The 21,028-nt window shown below is 40.7% G+C and overlaps 1 protein-coding gene and 1 long non-coding RNA gene across 5 annotated transcripts in view; one reads left to right on the forward strand and one right to left on the reverse strand.

The window, feature by feature from the left end:
• The window catches only part of LOC133253787 (uncharacterized), a 71,759-nt gene that overhangs the window by 49,792 nt on the left and 939 nt on the right, over positions 1-21,028 (reverse strand). The gene's annotated exons all lie outside the window — the stretch shown is intronic.
• Positions 17,704-21,028, forward strand: part of CEP85L (centrosomal protein 85 like) — a 148,000-nt gene continuing 144,675 nt past the window's right edge. For 3 of the 4 annotated variants that reach the window (XM_061427459.1, XM_061427462.1, XM_061427464.1), the window contains exon 1: positions 18,767-19,203. In XM_061427459.1, the coding sequence (XP_061283443.1) occupies positions 19,116-19,203 (88 nt within the window). In that variant the 5' untranslated portion in view covers positions 18,767-19,115. Of the gene's footprint in view, positions 18,162-18,766; positions 19,204-21,028 lie in introns of those variants that run through there. The other variant, XM_061427461.1, reaches the window with a different exon arrangement.

Raw genomic sequence — 21,028 nt, forward strand, 5'->3', positions numbered from 1 at the left:
CAAGAGGTATATAGAGGAGAGATGAAGATACCTTGGCCCACATAGGAAAACAGGATGCAAGGTAAATAAACCTGGATAAGTGGGGAAGCCAGCAGACATCTCACCAGGGTGAGATGGCGATCAAGCACGTTTATTTTACATTGATCTTCGTTGTTGTTGTTTAGTCACTAAATCAGGTCCAACTCTTTTGCAACCCCCTGGATTGTAGCCTGACAGGCTCTTTTGTCCATAGGATTTTTCAGGCAAAAATACTGGAGTGGGTTGCCATTTCCTTCTCCAGGGGCTCTTTTCAACCTAGGTGTTGAATCCGTGTCTCATGCATTCCAGACAGATTCTTTACTGCTGAGCCACCAGGGAAGCCCACAGTGATTTTAAAGGATTTAAAAAATGAAAAATAAACAGAAAACCCCTAGAGTCAGTTAAAGAAGCTAAGTATCCTGGCATTTGTGCTACACACTCACTAGGATTCTCATGACAATTAGTGTTAATGGATGTAAACTCTTAGCGCAAAGTAATTATTCCATAAATAAAAACTATCATCCATTTACCCTGTTAACGCATATATTATTCAGTGATTATTTATCTTACCCGAAGAAGCTGGGCAAAGAGCAGCTGGTATATGAGGGCAGTGGAGCATACAGGCTCTTTCCTCTTACCTAGCATACCTCTTCCTACTCTGCACGTTTCTATCCCTGGCCTCTGTCTTTCTGCACAAAAAAATAACACTCTCTGAGACTTCAGGAGGGTCAGCAAAGCACAGGCAGGCTTGTGTGATTGAAAAGATTTTTCCTACATCATGCTCATGTAAGAGAAAGCTTATAGATGGAAAGTTTAAAAATTATTTCAGTAATCAGCTAAGAGTGACAAGCAGGGTTCTAAAAACATGGAGCTATTTTATCTATGATCCATTTTCCAGTAAGTGACTACCAAGATAGCTGGAGCACAAGAATAGGTAATGGCTTTGTTTTCCTAAGATGTAGTCATTGCAATTATTTTTAGATGAAAGATTTGGAGCCAGAAGCACAACTCATAATTATGTTGCTATGATTCTACAACCAGTTGTTTTGTGGAATTAATTCAACCATAACAACTTTAAAAGTCACCACATTTTCCCAAAAAAATGTGCAGATAAAAATGGAAAATAAAATATTCCATGACACGAAGTGCTGTCATTAGCTCACATCTTTCTACTTTCGAAGCTTGCATGCCCTCTTCCCTAGGCCCTTTTCTAGTTCCCAGTTCTCACCCTCCTTGACCCATTATTGAAGCTCACTGACAGCCACTCCTGCAGGAAGCCCTCCTAAAGAACCCAGCCTGATGAACACCCCTTCTTCTGAACTCCTGCATTGATTGTGGATGGTCTACAACTTTCCTTAGAACTCTTCATTCTCTCCCTTGAATTTTTTTTAAAGATATTTTTGACCTGGGCCATTTTTTTTTTTCTAAAATCTTTGTTGAATTTGTTACAAAATTGCTTCCGTTTTCCATTTTTGGTTTTTTGGTCATGAGGCACCTGGGATCTTCGCTCCCTGACCAGGGATCAAACCAGTGCCCCCTGCATTGGAAGGCAAAGTCTTAACCACTGGACCATCAGGAAAGTCCCTCTCCCTTGAATTTTAGTTTATTTTCAAATTTATATCATTATTTCCAAAGCTAGGTTTGTATCCTGTAACAATTTTACATTATGAAAACAATATGTCAGAGATCAATATTATCAAAAATTTGGAAGAGAGGAAAGAAAACTGTTCATAATCTCATCATCTTAACACTAGTCCTGTACTCATCATTTTATGGTGTTTTTCCTAAACTTTTTTTCTATGCTTCCTCTTTCACTAATTTAATTCCAGTGGCAATGTAATTTCACATTTTGAAGTTTTGCAACTAATGTTACATCACCACCATTTTGTTAATTGCTATAAGCCTTCATAAATATTCCTTTAAAGCCTGTATAATATTGACTATTGTTAAAATTTTAAATTGTTAATTATAGTCCACTATTATACTGGGCTTCCCTGGTGGCTCAGTGGTAAAGAATCTGCCTGCCAATGCAGGAGATGCAGGCTCAATCTCTGGATCAGAAAGATCCCCTGGAGGAGGAAATGGCAACCCACTCCAGTATTCTTGCCTGGGAAATCCAGTGGTCAGAGAAGCCTGGCTTGCAACCATGGGGTTGCAAAAGGGTTAGATGCGACTTAGTGACTAAACAATTATGATACAGCAGTTGACATATTTATGCATGTAGTTTTTTCAGTGTGTGCGTTTTTTTTGTGTGTGCATGCATAGTTTGATAATTTTTTCTTGGGATAGTATTCCAAAAGGAAGATCACTGAACCAAAGAGTATGATTATTTTTATGGTTTTAGAAACATATTGCCAAATTGGTTTCCGAAAGAGCGACCAATTTATATCAGCAGAAGCAAATGAGAATACCAGTTTCTCCAAATTTTTACGGGAATTATTTTTTAATTACTTAGTCTTCATATAAACAAAAAAGGATGAAATTGGTTCACTGTTTTAATTATTTACTATGACTTCAAATATACAGAAAAGTTTGGAGAAAAATATTAATTCATGGCTCTGGTTTAACAAATCTTAATACATTTCCATATTTTTTACTAGTTCTATAAAAATATATATATACATGGATAAAGTCTTTGTATACCCCTTTCCCAATTCTATGCCAATGCTCTGCAGAGACAGCCAGAATTGGAAGTTTATCATCCCTTTGCATTTCCATTTCCATATCTTTTAATTATTAAATCTTTGATTAGTAATGAAGTTAAACTCTTTCCTATGACATAGCTAATATGAAAGTACTCAGGTTCTAGAGTCAGGTAGATTTGGCCTTAAATTCCTACTCTGTTTCTCGCTACCCATGTGTCCTTGGACCTCTCCTTGCCTTGGTTTACTGATAGAAAATGGAGATAAAATCATTCCTACAATCCTCTAGTCATTAAGTCGTGTCAGACTCTTTTCGACCCCATATACTGTATGTAGCCTGCTAGGCTCCTCTGTCCATGGGATGCTCCAGGCAACAATACTGGAGTCAGTTGCCATGCCCTTCTCCAGGGGATCTTCCTGACCCAGGGATCGAACATGGGTCTCCTGTATCTCCTGCATTGGCAGATGGGTTCTCTACCACTGTGCCACCTGGGAAGCCCCAATTGTCTATGTTGCTATGAAAATTAAATGCTATGGTTCAGGTAAAATTCTTGGCACCATGCTCAGCACTAAATACTACCTTTCATTATTACTCTAGTTTCTCTTTTGGATTGCTTGCTCCTTGTCCCTCATAAAAAGATTAGCTTACCTACAACTGTGAAACACTTTATCAAACATGATCCTATTTACTTCTCATGACAGCTTTATGAGATAGCATTGCAGTGATCCCTGCTGATAAATGAGGACACTGAGCCCAAAAGGTCCACATCCAGCAGGGAGCAGAGCTGTGTGTGTCTGAGCTCGCATCTCTGGTACCAGCACCTTGCACTGAGCATTTCTAGGCTGCAGCCCCATCACTTCTGAAAGTTAACAAGCTGTTTCATGATACAATATGACTGGCCTATGATACAATATGACTGGCCTATGAGGTGGTTTTAGCACAGTTCTTTAACTCAATCATTATAGATAGATTCCAGTTTCTTTCCCCATTTATAATTATTTTCTTTTCCTTTAGTTTCTAAATATCCTATAGGAAATATTTCTTTTTATAAAACTAGATATATTTTTAAGTGCAACAAAAATTGTTACCAGTTAGATAATATAATCATATTGTATTTACATGGTTAGAGATTTAACATATCTATGTTTGGTACTACTTTTTTCTGATTTTTAAAATTTTATTTTAAAAATAAGACAAAGAGAAGATCTTAAGCAATTTCTGCACCCAATTTTCGGTCCATGAATGCATGAGCCCTAAGTATTCTAACTAAAGTAACCCGTAATGATCCTGAGTAAACATTCAGTTAGCTGGAGTAAGATTAAATTAAAATTTCATGATTTATAAAAATTTAATTTAAAAAGAAAAACAATGTCTTAATAAAATGTATTTATAAACTATATTTCATGAAACCTTGGTTTTCATTGTTTTTTTTCAAGGCTAGGAAAAAAGTGCCATGGGTATAGATTACAATCTACTCTGGCGTGCATTAATAGGACACATACATAAATATCAGTTCTGTTTATATAAATCTTAAACTACAAGAACATTTTTTACAGTGACATTTTATGGTAGTCATAGTTTTCTCAGGTCTCATATTTCACTCATTTTTTTCTTTGAACATTCTGATCTCTCATATCAATTGACATTCTTCTTATATTTAAGAAAACCAGAAGATGGGTTAGGCGTTAATGAGGCAGTCACAGGCAACATGACAAAGCCCCCAGGGCATAGTAGATGGAGGGACCCTTAATGGCAGCTTAGCAGCAAAAAACATCTCAAGGCTCAGGAATGGTGTGTTAGGGACACAAGATCATACAAAGACTATTTACTGAACTAAATACCGAAGTATTTTTGAAACGACCAATATAGATTCCACCAACCTAAATCCAGTGTTTGTTTTGGTTTTATTCCAATGTGAGAATAATCTGGTCCTTTTTTTCTCCCAGAAACCACAGGATTCAGGTAAGTGGCGGTACGGGTTACTGGGAATCCATAAAAACCATCACTTTATACATGACCGTCTGCCCCTCACCTGGCAATCTGCCAATTCTCCCAGCGACTCCCTGGAGCAATACTCTGGGTCTGGCCTTCTGCCAGTTTGTGAAAAGGGTTCGAGGCACGAGCTTCACTGTGGCTCTCTTTGCAGGTCTCCCTCAGCGGACCTTCTCCGGGAGCCGGCAGCCACCTCAGGAGAAAGCCATCTGGAAACTCTCGCCAAGTTTACCTCTTTAAGCAGGAGAACGCCCATACGAACCAAACATTCTAAGGAAATTCATCAGAACCCCTGGATGAAAGGGTAACAGGAAAGCGACAGCGTCTGATACCGGCTTCTCCTGTATCAGGCAGGTACTTACAGGATGATAACCACCTCTGCCCTGAACACACGGAGATGTTACACACAATGCTAACTAAGACTCATTTCCTCTAAGAAATGTTAAGCCATCTGTCCAAAGAGATGGTAGGAGGATGAAAGTTCCTTTAAAAAAAAAAAAAATGATGTGGTAAAGCCCAAACTCAAACCCAGAGCAAAAGTGGTGTTGATCTTCTATGCTTCGATTTTCTGGAAGCAGCTTCAGGCAGCAGGCTCCGCGGGCGGGTGAATTCAGGGGCCGTTTTAGGGCAAGCCGGGTGGGATTAGATGTTCCAGTGTGCACTGTGCTCCTAAGCCCGCTGTGATCTGAAACTGAGCTCTTGGGCCTGGGCCAGAACCAGACTGACGTTCCAGGGTGAGCAAAGAAGGCAGCAGCCTTCAGGCAACCGCCGTGCAGAATTCTCTGGATAATGCCTTTGGCTCTGTTCTCTCTAACACTGGTCAGATGCTCCCAGTCCATCTGCGACCTCCTTAGTGTCTCTATAGGTGCGTCCTGCTGAAATTGTATATCTTTTTAAGATTCTGAAAATAAATCCTATCACTATCTTCTGGTGTTAGTTGAGAATAGTTATCTTTCAGTGGTTTTCACAGTATAAATAACTTGCCCAATATTACTAAGGCTCTATAACTTCATTAGGAGGTTATCTGTAATGAAAAAAAAAAATAAGTACCTAATTAGGTAAAGACATGGAATATCCCAATTAGGAAAATGCCATATAAATTTATGTATATCATATATATCTTTTATAATTTATTTTGTCATCATCCATAATATATGTATGAGGAAGGAGTGTGAATTTAATTTTAGATGCTCTGTTCATTGTTAATTCATCTCAGATTCTCTATAAGCACTTATGATAATGAATGTATTTGATGTTCAGGTGGCTCTTCTGTGCTTTCATTTGCAGTTTTGCAGTTCAGTAATTGGCAATTCAGGGTGCAGAAAACATTTTTTAAAAGATCTCAATAAGTGTACTAAAAGTACAAATTGGTTATTCTAGGTTTTTAAAAACTTTTAAGTATTATTGAGTTGTAAGAAAAGTCTATAAGAAGTTATTCCTTCTGAATTCAGCTTTAGGTAGTATGTTAAAATAGATTCCCCCTAAATAACACTATAAAACATTATATATGTTTAGAAATACCTTGTCTATGGCTCAAAGTGGAGTAAAAAGTAGACCAATTTAAATGAATTAATTTTAACTTATTAGTTTAGATATGTCCAAATATCAGGTAATCCCCATTTTTTTCAAGACACATTCAGAAATGTGTCCCAAGTTTGGGACAGTGTGATATGTTAAAATTTTCAGATATAAGTGAAAAGATTAAATATCAACACATTATTGCTTAACCATAACACAAAACATGTTGCTTTGTCCACTTTCACATTCAACATATATTTATGATTACTAAAATGTGGTCATTATTGTACTACATTTTACTGTTTTAAAATTATCTATTAAAAAAAAAAATACTGGCTCCAGAGTTTACAGATGGAATTTACATCAAGCTAGATGACTTCTCCAATCAGTATGCTGTTCATCAAAATAAAGTAAGAGTGAACCATAATATTAGGGACTTGTAAGGACTGGAGCACAAAGTGACTCCATCTTTTCTGAGAGATAATTTGGGCTTAAAAACCCCCAAAGAGCCCTCACCTTATAAATATCTATGTATGTTTATAAAACAGAAAATTAAAAAGCTATAAGGCATTATAGTGAAGTAAGTCAAACTTTTACACCTAGCCCTACTTTTTCCTGCTCTACTTAGATATTCAACAAATATTAATATTTACTAAATGAGTAAGTAATGAACATTTATGTACTATCTTCTTTTGGTTTTTAATATGTATTATTTTTATAATCAGAAGAAATAACAAAGAAATTAGTTCCCCCATAAATCCAGAAACTATAGCTAGACTTTTCTTTTGTTTTCTGACTATAATACTTGTTAAAATTCCATTGACATTTTAGCCAATGTGTCCATTCTTTAAATTAACCCAGATCACTCTAGGGGTTGTTTTAGTGATATTAGCTTTATTTACAGTTCCTGAGATCCCTACATCCTCCTATTGTGTAAGAAAAATAGGAAAACTCTTTGGAATGAAAACTTACCAAAGTTAATAGAGCTATTGAATTGAATACTACCTACCACCTAGAAGTAACAAAATTACCGTGAAAACTGTCTTAATGTTTTAAAATTATTTGAGTGGTGAAGTTGTAACCTATTAACTACTCTTAATTAGTTAATTAAACTCTGTGGGCCTCAGTGAACTCAATAAGCTGCCCAAGTCTGTAGTCTGCTTCTGGAAGCACTTTGGATAGTGGTAAACTTGTTTCGGAGAAGGCAATGGCACCCCACTCCAGTACTTTAGCCTAGAAAATCCCATGGATGGAGGAGCCTGGTAGGCTGCACTCCATGGGGTTGCTAGAGTCGGACACGACTGAGCGACTTCACTTTTACTTTTCATTCTCATGCATTGGAGAAGGAAATGGCAACCCACTCCAGTGTTCTTGCCTGGAGAATCCCAGGGACGGGGGAGCCTGGTGGGCTGCTGTCTATGGGGTCACACAGAGTCAGACATGACTGAAGCGACTTAGCAGCAGCAGCAGCAGCAAACTTGTTTAATTGGGAGAGCCGCCACCGGCACCAGCCAAGGCAGGACTATTGAGGACTTTGTCCAGTGAGTTTCAAGTGTGCCGAAGTGGCATTCTGAGTGCACTCAAACCTGTTGTTCCTCTCAATCTTGTCTTCCTCTGCATTTATCTGTATCATTGGAGTCAATTCACATTGCTCTGTGCTGCCTTTCTGGTTACTCATTCTTGGTTGACAGCACTCAGAAACATTTTCATCAGGCTCCAAGAACCCCCATTTTACTACTTAAACAGATACATAGACGAAAACCCACTCCTTTATATCTTTATCTTCACAGGTTGTTTCAGTTGGGCTCTCTGGGAAGCAGATGCTAAAACGGAGTTAGGATGCAAGGCGTTTATTAGAGATAACACCTGCAAAAGATGAAAGAGGCAGGAAATAGGATTGGAAAGGAAAGACTCAGACCGCAGTGCATATCTGATGGGGTCTCAGTCAATCCAGTGGGGAGCTAGAGAATAAAGGCTGGTAATTGGAAGGGTTCTGCATTGGAAACACTAGCACGCCCCAGTATCTCTGCCACGCTTCGTCACTGGCTGGGGCTCTCCAGGAAAAGAGGCCTCCACTCAAGAGCTGAGGCAGACTCCTCATGTGTTAACAGCTTGTGGACTGACCACCCTTGTGGGTGAACATCAAGCTCTTTCTTGAAGGGAAATCAGAGGGAAGCAACTCTAGTTAGTACTGCTTCATCACTTTTTCCTTAGTGCCCACAATGCAAAACCATGTTTATCCATCTGCCTTCTTTATTCCTACACTTAAGCTGATGGGCACAGCTAAAGAAAATCATACAATAGTACAGATTAATGTCACATAGTTTCCAGTCTTGGCTGAACCCTAAACACTGTACAGAAATCCTATAATTAGATTCTTCCTTCTCATATGGCACCTGAAGGAAAAATCTTATAATTTTTGTTTTGCAACATGTTAATAAACATGATGGGGAAAGTTCCTTAGGGTAGATCTGAATTCTACCTTTACTGCTTGTGTGAATTTGTTTAACTTCTCCAGGTCTTTTTCCCTCCATCTTTAAAATGGAGCTATTATTAGCTGCTGATGACATTGTTTTCAGGATTACATAAAATATTGAACCAGTTTAGTGAAAATTCTCAAATCATTGACAGTACAGACCCTAAGGTTTTCCCCCACTAACTGACCAACTGTAATCTACTGAAAACCCCTCTTTCCACTAAGTACATCCCAATCTAATTTCATAACATTTGGACATTTTAAGTTATTAAACCAGTCCTCTTTCTCCATTGGGCTAGCTTAGGAAACTGTGTGTGCCTTTAGTGAAGGCATGATCAGCTTTCTTGAACTCCACAATTTCCTCCTTCCACTTAACACTTGGTGTCTGAAAAGGAAGACACAGAAGAATTTGTTTCTTCATACACTGTCAAGGTTGCTATCCTGCTTTCACTGTAAATGACCTTGAATCTTTTCTATAGGCTCAGCATGACCAGGTTCAGTTCAGTTCAGTCGCTCAGTCGTGTCTGACTTGACTCTTTGCGACCTCATGAATTGCAGCACACCAGGCCTCCCTGTCCATCACCAACTCCCGGAGTTCACTCAGACTCATGTCCATCAAGTCAGTGATGCCATCCAGCCATCTCATTCTCTGTTGTCCCCTTTTCCTCCTGCCCCCAATCCCTCCCAGCATCACAGTCTTTTCCAATGAGTCAACTCTTCGCATGAGGTGGCCAAAGTACTGGAGTTTCAGCTTTAGCATCATCCTTCCAAAGAAATCCCAGGGCTGATCTCCTTCAGAATGGACTGGTTGGATCTCCTTGCAGTCCAAGGGACTCTCAAGAGTCTTCTCCAACACGACCAGGTAGTGACTGTAATAATTTCCACTGACAAAGAGATCAGTTATAAGCAGTTCAAGTAAACATTGATGGTCCCTGGAAGACTAAACTTTATATTTTGGCTTAATTTAATTCTTTCCAGTCTCACCTCCCACCCAAAGGACCACTCCATTATTCAAGTGATCCGTATCTTACCTACTTTCTCATCAGCCATTGCAACCCAACCCTGGAGCCAAAGGTATAGTTAAGACTCATTTTCTGTTGTTGTTCAGTTGCTCAGTCGTGTCTGACTCTTTGTGACCCCATGGACTGCAGTATGCCAGGCTTCCCTGTCCTTCATCATCTCTTGGAGCTTGCTCAAACTGGTGTCCATTGAGATGGTGATGCCATCCAATAATCTTATCCTCGGTCATCCCCTTCTCCTCCTGTTTTCAATCTTTCCCAGCATCGAGGTCTTTTCTAATGAGTCAGTTCTTCACATCAGGTGGTAAAAGCATTGGAGCTTCAGCTTCAGCTTCAGCATCAGTTCTTCCAAAGAATATTCAGGATTGATCTCCTTTAGGATTGACTGGTTTGATCTCTTTGCAGTCTGAGGGACTCTCAAGAGTCTTCTCCATTTTTCTGTATCTCTAAGGAATCAAGGGCTTGAGATGATGTGTCCTCACCCTCTTGGCTTGGTTATACCACCCAGGCACCTCTCCCTAATCTTTCTTTTGCTATTTTGGTAGTTTTGGGCAGAGACAGGAAACCCAGTAGCTGAGCAAACATCCACATGGGAAGTTCAGGGAATCAGAGCCTAGAATGAAGTCTTCTATGAACTTGGACCCAAAGAATTTGGTAAATGTTTTGCAAAAGTGCATCATTTCACCATAACCTGAAATAATTAGTAACCCCAAAGGGTCAGGAAAAGCTATCAATCAGTACTTTATAGTATTCTGATATATCATTCTGATACAAAGTAAGGCAATGGCACCCCACTCCAGTACTCTTGCCTGGAAAATCCCATGGATAGACGAGCCTGGTAGGCTGCAGTCCATGGGGTCACTATGAGTCAGATATGACTGAGCGACTTCACTTTGACTTTTCACTTTCATGCATTGGAGGAGGAAATGGCAACCCACTCCAGTGTTCTTGCCTGGAGAATCCCAGGGACGGGGGAGCCTGGTGGGCTGCCGTCTATGGGGTCGCACAGAGTCGGACACGACTGAAGCGACTTAGCAGCAATCTCACTGTACGCATCAATGCTGTTTTTTTCTTGGTGAGGTATGTCAGGACTCCATTTCTAGATTGTATGTTGGTGTAACTAATATACGGTGCATACATGCATTTTTCTAAGCACACTACAAGTATTAACTCATTTAATATGCACAAATGTCCTATTCAGTTCAGTCGCTGAGTCGTGTCCAACTCTTTGTGACCCCATGAATCACAGCACGCCAGGCCTCCCTGTCCATCACCAACTCCTGGAGTTTACCCAAACTCACGTCCATCGAGTTGGTGATGCCATCCAGCCATCTCATCCTCTGTCGTCCCCTTCTCCTCCTGCCCCCAATCCCTCCCAGCATCAGGGTCCTTTCCAATGAGTCAACTGTTTGCATGAGGTGGTCAAAGTACTGGAGTTTCAACTTCAACATCAGTCCTTCCAATGAATATTCAGGACTGGTCTCCTTTAGGATGGACTGGTTGGATCTCCTTGCAGTCCAAGGCACTCTCAAGAATCTTCTCTAACACCACAGTTTAAAAGCATCAATTCTTCAGAGCTCAGCTTTCTTCACAGTCGAACTCACATCCATACATGACCACAGGAAAAACCATAGCCTTGACTAGATGGACCTTTGTTGCAAAGTAATGTCTCTGCTTTTCAATATGCTATCTAGGTTGGTCATAACTTTCCTTCCAAGGAGTAAGCGTCTTTTAATTTCATGGCTGCAGTCACCATCTGCAGTGATTTTGGGGCCCAGAAAAATAAAATCTGACACTGTTTCCACTGTTTCCCCATCTATTTCCCATGAAGTGATGGGACTAGATGCCATGATCTTCGTTTTCTGAATGTTGAGCTTTAAGCCAACTTTTTCACTCTCTTCTTTCACTTTCATCAAGAGGCTTTTCAGTTCCTCTTCACTTTCTGCCATAAGGGTGGTGTCATCTGCATATCTGAGGTTATTGATATTTCTCCCGGCAATCTTGATTCCATCTTCTGCTTCTTCCAGCCCAGCATTTCTCATGATGTACTCTGCATATAAGTTAAATAAGCAGGGCGACAATATACAGCCTTGACGTACTCCTTTTCATATTTGGAACCAGTCTGTTGTTCCATGTCCAGTTCTAACTGTTGCTTCCTGACCTGCATACAGATTTCTCAAGAGGCAGATTAGGTGGTCTGGTGTTCCCATCTCTTTCAGAATTTTCCACAGTTTATTGTGATCCACACAGTCAAAGGCATAGTTAATAAAGCAGAAATAGATGTTTTTCTGGAACTTTCTTGCTTTTTTTATGATCCAGCAGATGTTGGCAATTTGATTTCTGGTTCCTCTGCCTTTTCTAAAACCAACTTGAACATCTGAATGTTCACGGTTCACGTACTGCTGAAGCCTGGCTTGGAGAATTTTGAGCATTAGTTTACTAGCATGTGAGATGAGTGCAATTGTGCAGTAGTTTGAGCATTCTTTGGCATTGCCTTTCTTTGGGATTGGAATGAAAACTGACCTTTTCCAGTCCTGTGGCCACTGCTGAGTTTTCCAAATTTGCTGGCATATTGAGTGCAGCACTTTCACAGCATCATCTTTCAGGATTTGGAATAGCTCAACCGGAATTCCATCACCTCCACTATCTTTGTTCACAGTGATGCTTTCTAAGGCCCACTTGACTTCACATTCCAGGATTTCTGGCTCTAGGTGAGTGATCACACCATTGTGATAATCAGGGTCGTGAAGATCTTTTTTGTACAGTTCTTCTGTGTATTCTTGCCACCTCTTCTTAATACCTTATGCTTCTGTTAGGTCCATACCATTTCTGTCCTTTATTGAGCCCATCTTTGCATGAAATGTTCCCTTGGTATCTCTGATTTTCTTGAAGAGATCTGTAGTCTTTCCCATTCTGTTGTTTTCCTCTATTTCTTTGCATTGATCGCTGAGGAAGGCTTTCTTATCTCTCCTTGCTGTTCTTTGGAACTCTGCATTCAGATGTGTATATCTTTCCTTTTCTCCTTTGCTTTTTGCTTCTCTTCTTTTCACAGCTATGTCCTATTAGGTAGTTACTATTGTCATCCACAAATTAAAGATAAGGAAACTGATCCACAGACAGGTTAATTAACCTATATCTCTTCTACTCACTTTTGTATTGTTGTTGAGTACTAAGTCATTCTGACTCTTTGCGACCTCATGGACTACAGATGCCAGACTCCTCTGTTCTCCACTATCTCCTGGAGTTTGCTCAAACTCATGTCCATTGAGTTGGTGATGATATCTAATCATTTCATCCTCTGTCATCCCCTTCTCTTCCTGCCTTCAATGTTTCCCAGCATCAGGGTCTTTTCCAATGAGTCAGCTCTTCGCATCAGGTGGCCAAAGTATTGAAGTTTCAGCTTGAACATTAGTCCTTTGTATAGTCGAATGTATCTGCTAAGAATCCGATTGCAATTTTCAAACCCATCATCAAGTGAAAAAGTTTCTGAGTTTTCTTTTTTTCATTATTTTAAATTATTATTTGAGATTACAACAACACATAATAAATCTAGTAACTTGTCATTTTTGTGATCTGGAAGAAGTTATATATCATAGTCCTTGTCACACCTTTGATACACCAGAAGTATCTGTACCTTGGAATTTTTCAGACTTCATCCACAAAGTTCCTATCAAGTGGCAACTGTTCTTTAGGAACTCTTTCAGTTGTTATTGGTTGGTTTAATTTTTCTACATTTTGTTGGTTTTGAAATTTTATTTTTTTGTAAACATTACACTCTCTTGAGGTTGCTTATATTATGTACCATATGTTTTCCTAATTTTAAAATATCACATATCCATTGTTACATCACTTCTTTGTTCACTGGTTGTTTGCTCAATATGATACGTTTATATAAGAAAAATACATGTAAGATAGTTTAAACTTAATGAGTTTAGAGATTTATACCCAAAGAATTTAAGATTTATGAATGCAACATATATTTTTATTTTCAAATAATGTCTTTTTAATGCAATATTTCAAATGAGGAATTTAATACAGATCTGACAGTAAATTTTTAGTCCTATTTTCCTCTTTTTAAAGTCCTTTTTCAAAACATTAAATATGCAAATTTCACCTAAGCAACTGTATTTATACACATATATACACACACAAGCATATACAGTCACTATTTTCATTACTTGTATTATCTCTACTAAGAAAAATTACTAAAATATTGAAGTTCAATAATAAATGTCTTGGGCTTCCCAGGTGACTCAGTGGTAAAGAATCCACCTTCCAGTGCAGGAGACTCTGGAGACGTGGATTCACTCCCTGAGTTGGGAAGATCCCCTGGAGGAGGAAATGGCAACCCACTGAAGTATTCTTGCTGGGATTATCCCCTGGACAGAGGAGCCTAGGGCTACAGTCCATTGGGTTGCAAAGAGCAGGACACGACTGAGCAAGCAAGCAAATAATGTCAGAATGTGTATTAATAGGATTCTCCTTATGGTCTTTACTTACTATCCCAATGAAACAAAAACATGCTGGTTTATAACATTGGCCTTAATAATGGTTAGGTAGTCCTCAGTCTCTCAATCTTTTGCTATGATTAATTTTAATCATTCTGAGAACCATGGATACTGGGTGTATCATAGATGTGGCTGGAAATCTCAATTCAGTATATGGTTGACCCTTGAAAAATCAGGTTTGAACTGTGTGGTATGGCTTATATGTAGATTTTTTTTTCAATAGTAAATATTGCAGTATTACAGAATCCTTGGTTGGTTGAATCCTTAGATGCCACAATGTGGATACTGAGGAGTTGGGGATGAGGATTCAGGGCGACTGTATTTTATACTTGGAAATACCTACTGTGCAGAGGGTAGGTGCCCCCTAACCCCTGTGTTGCTTAAGGATCAACTATGTTCATAATGCATATGATTTTTTAAAAATGATGGTTACAGTTTACTTCATATGCATAGTATTTTTAGTATTTCAATTATTTTAATTGCATTAGCTCTCTATCCTCTCAAGTTTAATTAGTAGGAACACAAAAAATTTATCCTTGGTGGTGCCAACTGCCAAAATAGCAACATGTTTTTCTATTTCTATTTAGTACAGAGCATATTTTACATAGTCTCAACTTCACACTTTTTTTGGTGTATGTAGTGGCATGCCTTTCAATTTGATAAAAACATAGAAGAACTGAGTAAAATATTTTTTAGAAACACTGCTTAGAATTGAGTGAAAGTTGGCAGAGTTTTAGAATAACAGTAAGTATATATTAACTCACAAAGGACTGAGATATATTTGTAATAGTTCATACATGTCTTAGATCTGTATAAAAAAGTTTGGTATGTAATAAATTCTATACCTAATATGAGAATATAGTAATTATAAATCATGAAAAAAGAATACTTTCATATAATTCTATAGCTTCTGATAATTCATGTTAGAATTTACTTTTTTAGGTTTCTTTTTGAACCTGTACTATTCAATTATCATATTACATGGGTTAATGCACATTTAAATCACAGAAAGGAAACAACTGCATTCTTTTTTTCATATTTCTATCACTTTCTAGCCTTAGAAACAGTTGACCCTTGATCAGTTGTTCAGGATTTGGAGAAATAAGTGGAACTCTACCTGTGGGAGACTAAATGTAAAACTGCAATCAGATAAATTACAAAATACCTAGATGTAGATTAACCTCTAAAAGTTTTAGAAAAAGCAGAGAATTCCAGAAAAGCATCTACTTTGCTTTATTGACTATTTCAAAGCCTTTGTGTGCTGCTGCTGCTAAGTCACTTCAGTTGTGTCTGACTCTGTGAGACCCCATAGACAGCAGCCCACCAGGCTCCCCCGTCCCTGGGATTCTCCAGGCAAGAACACTGGAGTGGGTTGCCATTTCCTTCTCCAATGCATGAAAGTAAAAAGTGAAAGTGAAGTCGTTCAGTCGTGTCCGACTCTTAGCGACCCTATGGACTGCAGCCTACCAGGCTCCTCCATCCATGGGATTTTCCAGGCAAGAGTATTGGAGTGGGTTGCCATTGCTTTCTCCTAAAGCCTTTGTGTAGGTCACAACAAACTGTGGAAAATTCTTAAAGAGATGGGAATACCAGACCACCTTATCTGGCTCCTGAGAAATCTGTATGCAGGTCAAGAAGCAACATTTAGAGCTGCACATGGAACAACAGACTGGTTCCAAATTGGAAAAGAAGTACATCGAGGCTGTATATTGTCACATTGCTTATTTAACTTATATGCAGAGTACATCATGTGAAATGCCAGGCTGGATGAAGCCCAAGCTGGAATCAAGATTGCAGGGAGAAACATCAATAACCTCAGATATGCAGATAACACCACCCTTATGGCAGAAAGTGAAGAGGAACTAAAGAACCTCTTGATTAAAGTGAAAGAGGAGAGTGAAAAAGTTGGCTTAAAACTTAACATTCAAAAAACGAAGATTATGGTCTCTGATCCCACCACTTCATAGATGGGGAAATAATGGAAACAGTGAGACTTTATTTTCTTGGGCTCCAAAATCACTGCAGATGGTGACTGCAGCCATGAAATTACAAGATGTTTGTTCCTTCGAAGAAAAGCTATGACCAACCTAGACAGCATGTTAAAAAGCAGAGACATTACTGACAAGGATCTGTCTAGTCAAAGCTATGGTTTTTCCAGTAGTCATATATGGATGTGAGAGTCGGACTATAAGAAATCTGAGCACTGAAGAACTGGTGGTTTTGAACTGTGGTATTGGAGAAGACTCTTGAGAGTCCCTTGGGCTGCAAGGAGATCAAACCAGGCAATCCTAAAGGAAATCAGTCCTGAGTCTTCATTGGAAGGACTGATACTGAAGCTGAAGCTCCAATACTTTGGCCACCTCATGAGAAGAGCTGACTCATTGGAAAAGACCCTGATGCTGGGAAAGATTGAAGGCAGGAGGAGAAGGGGGTGACAGAGGATGGGACGGTTGGATGGCATCACCGACTCAATGGACATCAGTTTGAGCAAGCTCTGGAAGATGGTGAAAGACAGGGAAGCCTGGCATGCTGCATTCCATGGAGTCACAAAGAGTTGGATACGACTGAGAGACTGAACTAACTGAACTGAATACAAACATGAGGGCTTTGTTAGCAAACATCCAAAACAGGAAAAAGCATCACTGTGGTCAAAGCTTGTTAAGAGTTAGCAACCTGCTTCCTGGTTTACCGGATTCATCAGCCAGGTCCAGAGCTCAATTCCTTCTACAGTGCTTAACCAGTATTTATTAAATGCACTATTTTAAGGGTTATAAATATTGCCAGTGAAAAGGAAGATTTAAAGAGGATGCTGCACCTTTTTGTCCTTCCTCAGGATACCTGCTCTTGCACTCTGGGTTCAGGTGAAGGGTGGAATCTGACCAGGCAGAGAAGAACGTGAAGGTGTAGTTGCCCTCCCATTACATACTTTGGTGTCATTTTGACTCCTGATTGCTTATCTGAAACACTGAGCTACTAGATTAAAATTGACAGCCCCTCCCTGAACCCCCTGGTACTTATTTACCTCGGGTCTTTTTTCCTGTTTTTTTTTTTTTTTTTTCTGCACTCGTGTCCATGTTGTAGATATTTTGGTACCCTCTCCCCGCCTCGGTTGTAAATTGAGGAAAATGACCTCTTTACTATCCTCCACAATGATCAATAAACGATGCTTATAGAATGCATGACAACTTTAATTTCAACCCCAACCCTCTTTTATCACAAGCAGTCTTGATGTGAAGGCAGGTCTTCCATGCCTTTTTCTGAAAGGTGCCCCGGAGGGCCTGAGGGCTTAACCAACGGAGCGGGGAACCTCAAGACAAGTCCCTGACCCAAGTTCCGCCCTTTCCTCACCGCACTGAGCGCTGGGATGGGAAAAGAGGGATACAGCAGGTATGTCGGACTGACTATTCGCAAACTGCGGAGCAAAGGGGCTTGATGGTACCCACCTGGAACGGCCCGCAGGCCCCGCCCCGCGCCGCGCACGCCTTTTGTAAGCGCACTAAGCCCCGCCCCCTCCAGGCCCCGCCCCTGCCCGGCTCCGGCTCCTGCTCGGGCTCCGCCAGCGGAGGGGGTGGAGAGAAGCCGCAGCTGCAACTTCGTCTGGAGCCTCGCAGCCTGGGCTCGGCCGGGGACCGAGCCGCCGTCACCGCGGAGCCGCCGCTTCCCTGGCCCGGGCCTCAGCACAGCTGGGCTGACCATGGCAGCCGCCGCCGCCGCCGCGACGAATCCGGCCCCTGCGCCCCCTTCCCGTCGCTGAGCGGCCGTTGCTCAGCCCACCCGCTCGCCCCGCCTCGCGGGTGCCGCCGCAGCTCAGGCTCCGCACAAGTTTCCGCCTCCGAAGAAGCAGAAGGCAAAGGCAGCGGAGGACGGGCGTGGGGAATCGGGCGCCCCCGGCCCACTCAGCACTCCCGCCCGCGATGTGGGGGCGCTTCCTGGCCTCTGAGGCCGGCGGCCCGGACAGCCCCGGCGAAGCCCGCAGCTTCCCGGCGGGTAAGTAACGGGACAGGCCGCCGGTCGGGGTGGGGGTCGCGGCCGACCGCGGCGCCCTAGGGACCCCGCCGTCGCCGCTCCCCTCCCTCCTCCGGCCTGGCTTCCCCCTAGCCGCGCGCCCGCCCTCCCGCCAGCCCGGTTTCCTCCCGGCTGCCGACACCCAGCCGGGCGGGCTGACATCTGGCTGCCCGCCTCCCCGGCCAGATCCGTCCGGCATCGCGGCGCGCCGGCCCGGCGTGGCTCCGTATCCCGGCCGCTCCTCGTCGGGCCTCAGCCCCAGCGCCCAACTTACAGCTCACTTGGGCCTCCTCGGATTGGGCTTTGTTGTGCGTCCCCCTCCCTTTTTTTTCGGGTGGGGTGTGGGGACGTGGGTAACGGGGCTCCCGGAGATCCGGGCTGGAAGGTCGCTGCGACCGTGCTGCAGCGGCGGCGTTGCGGCGCGCTCCAGGGGCGCCGGGATCTGCTGCAGCCGCTCCCGCAGACCTTACTGGAGGGCGCGTTTGAGGGTGGGAGGAGGCTGCTGGGGATGTCTGGATTGCTGGTGCCCGCCCAGGGGTCCATCTCCTCACTGAAACCTGGTCACCGCCCAGCAGTTCTCTCTGGAGGACACGTCCTGCCAAAGCCAATCGATCTTTGAGCAAGAGGGGATGTTAATTCGTTTGCCTGTTCCTGGCCTTTTCGGGGAAAATTTGGGTTTTACCGCGTTGGGTGTGTGAAGGGAACTGTTTTGTAATGCAGAGCCATTTCATGCCTGCATCACTTGAAAGTTGTGTAGGAGCCACCAAATTAGAATAAATCGTCTCCTGATTAGGAATGTAGAAAATAAGACTTGGTTATCTGATATTGACAAGTTACATGACGTTGGCTGTTTTTTTTTCAGGCGCTTTAATTTAATCTTAATTGTATTTTGAGCCACCCACCTCCCCTCCCTGCGCCCCAGAAGCTGCAAGTTATATGGATCATTTATCCAGAAAAAGCCGCCATATGTACATACACAAAAATTTTCCTGCAACTCCAGGTGCTTCTAGGACTCCTCTGTTAGGTAACCTCTTGTTACACAAAATGTTTGAGCTCTACTTGTGTAACTGACATTTTAGTATACATTTTCAAGGCGATTTGCAAACAAAACAATATTTGGAAGTGGTTTTTTGTTGGTAGTATTTTTGCTATTTAAAAAATATCAGACACAAACTCAGATTTCTATTAAAATTTCAAATAATACAGTTCTGTGATACTTTAAAAATTAGTGATTTTTTTTTTTTAGACAGATAATTTTCTCAGGTTTATTTTCTCAGGGTGTAATTGACATTTAGAAATTGTAATATACTTAATATGTGCAACTTGGTTTTGATATATACATGTGTATATACACATTGTGAAATGATCTCCACAGCCAACTAGTTGACCTGTCCATCACCTTATAGTTACAGGTTTTTTGTGTGTCATGTGTTTGGTGAGAAAACTTTAAGATTTACCCTCTTAACATTTCAAGCATATAATAATACACTTTTAACTGTAGTGGCATAATGTACCATTAGATCTAGACATAAATAAACTTTCAAATTCAGAGTTAGATTTGAAATTGTTCTCTTAAATTTGGTCCTGCAATGCTTTTAGAAATAAGATAATTTAATGTAGGCATGAGTTTAGTTTAAAAAAAAAAAAAAGTAGGAAATTATTTTCTCTATAATTTATACCATTTGTCCTAAGAGGAGGAGACAGGAGTTAAGAGGTTTCTGATACTCATTGGTTATTTACAAATTCTGCAATCACAGTAACTTCAGTCAGTGAGAAGGCACTTCATTATCCCCAGAGGCTGGAGGGAGTGGTTTCAATTTATCTGTACATGTCAGAAGCCATCTGTAATGTCTTTGCAAATTAACCTCTTAAAATTTATTTTTATTTGTTATAATAACATGTTTGAAGGCATAATATCATCCAAGCATTGTATCCATTTATTCCATTGTTTTTTAGGGAGAAGAAAACATCGTAGTGCTTAGAAATTGTTAATTAACTGAATAAAGGACTTGGAGGTTATATTGCAGCCTCTAAACCTTTGCTGTGTCAAAGAATATTGTGGAAGAAGATACTTTATAAATATCCAAATTTAGTAAATTCAGACAGTATATCTTTACAACACATTTATTTTATCTAATCTTTGACAGTAATAAATCTTTGGTAAGTCAGGGCATGTCTTTCCAATACAATTTTTCTTCAGCTGTGTGCTAAGAATAGATTACTTTTACAGAATAGTAATGTAATTATTTATGTTTATTCTCTTCTTAAGTAAAGCAAACCTTTAAAATTATTTTTGTAGCTTAATATGTACCTCATTTGTAAAACTTAAGTGTGGTTTCTTTAGCAAATGAGCAGGTGGTGAAGGTCAAAATAATGACCTCTGGGTTGGTTCATGTAGGCATTTTTTTCCTTAGAATTTAAAGAAAATTTGTATATTTGAAACACTGCCCAGTATTACCTTTTGACTACCTTGAGTGATTTTAGAGCTTTTCTGAAAGCAGAAGGAACCAATCTTCTGATTGAATTTATTAGCAATCATTTTGGTTTTGAGGGCCAGTGTTAAGACAGGGATACATAAATAATTTCTAGTATTTAAATGAGTTTGTCTCAATATGTGGGTTAATCCTAGATGTCCAAAAACTAGTTTGTTTATACAGTTATGTAACTAGACCAATCTGCCTGCTAGTGCAAGAGACACAGGTTCGATCCCTGGGTCCAGAAGATCCCCTGGAGAAAGAAATGGCAACCCACTCTAGTATTATTGCCTAGGAAATCCCATGGGCGGGAGCCTGATGGCTACAGTCCGTGGAGTTGCAAAGTTGGACGCAACAACTAAACAACAGACAACT

This window comes from Bos javanicus, chromosome 9 (genome assembly GCF_032452875.1).
Source record: "Bos javanicus breed banteng chromosome 9, ARS-OSU_banteng_1.0, whole genome shotgun sequence".
Taxonomy (NCBI): domain Eukaryota; kingdom Metazoa; phylum Chordata; class Mammalia; order Artiodactyla; family Bovidae; genus Bos; species Bos javanicus.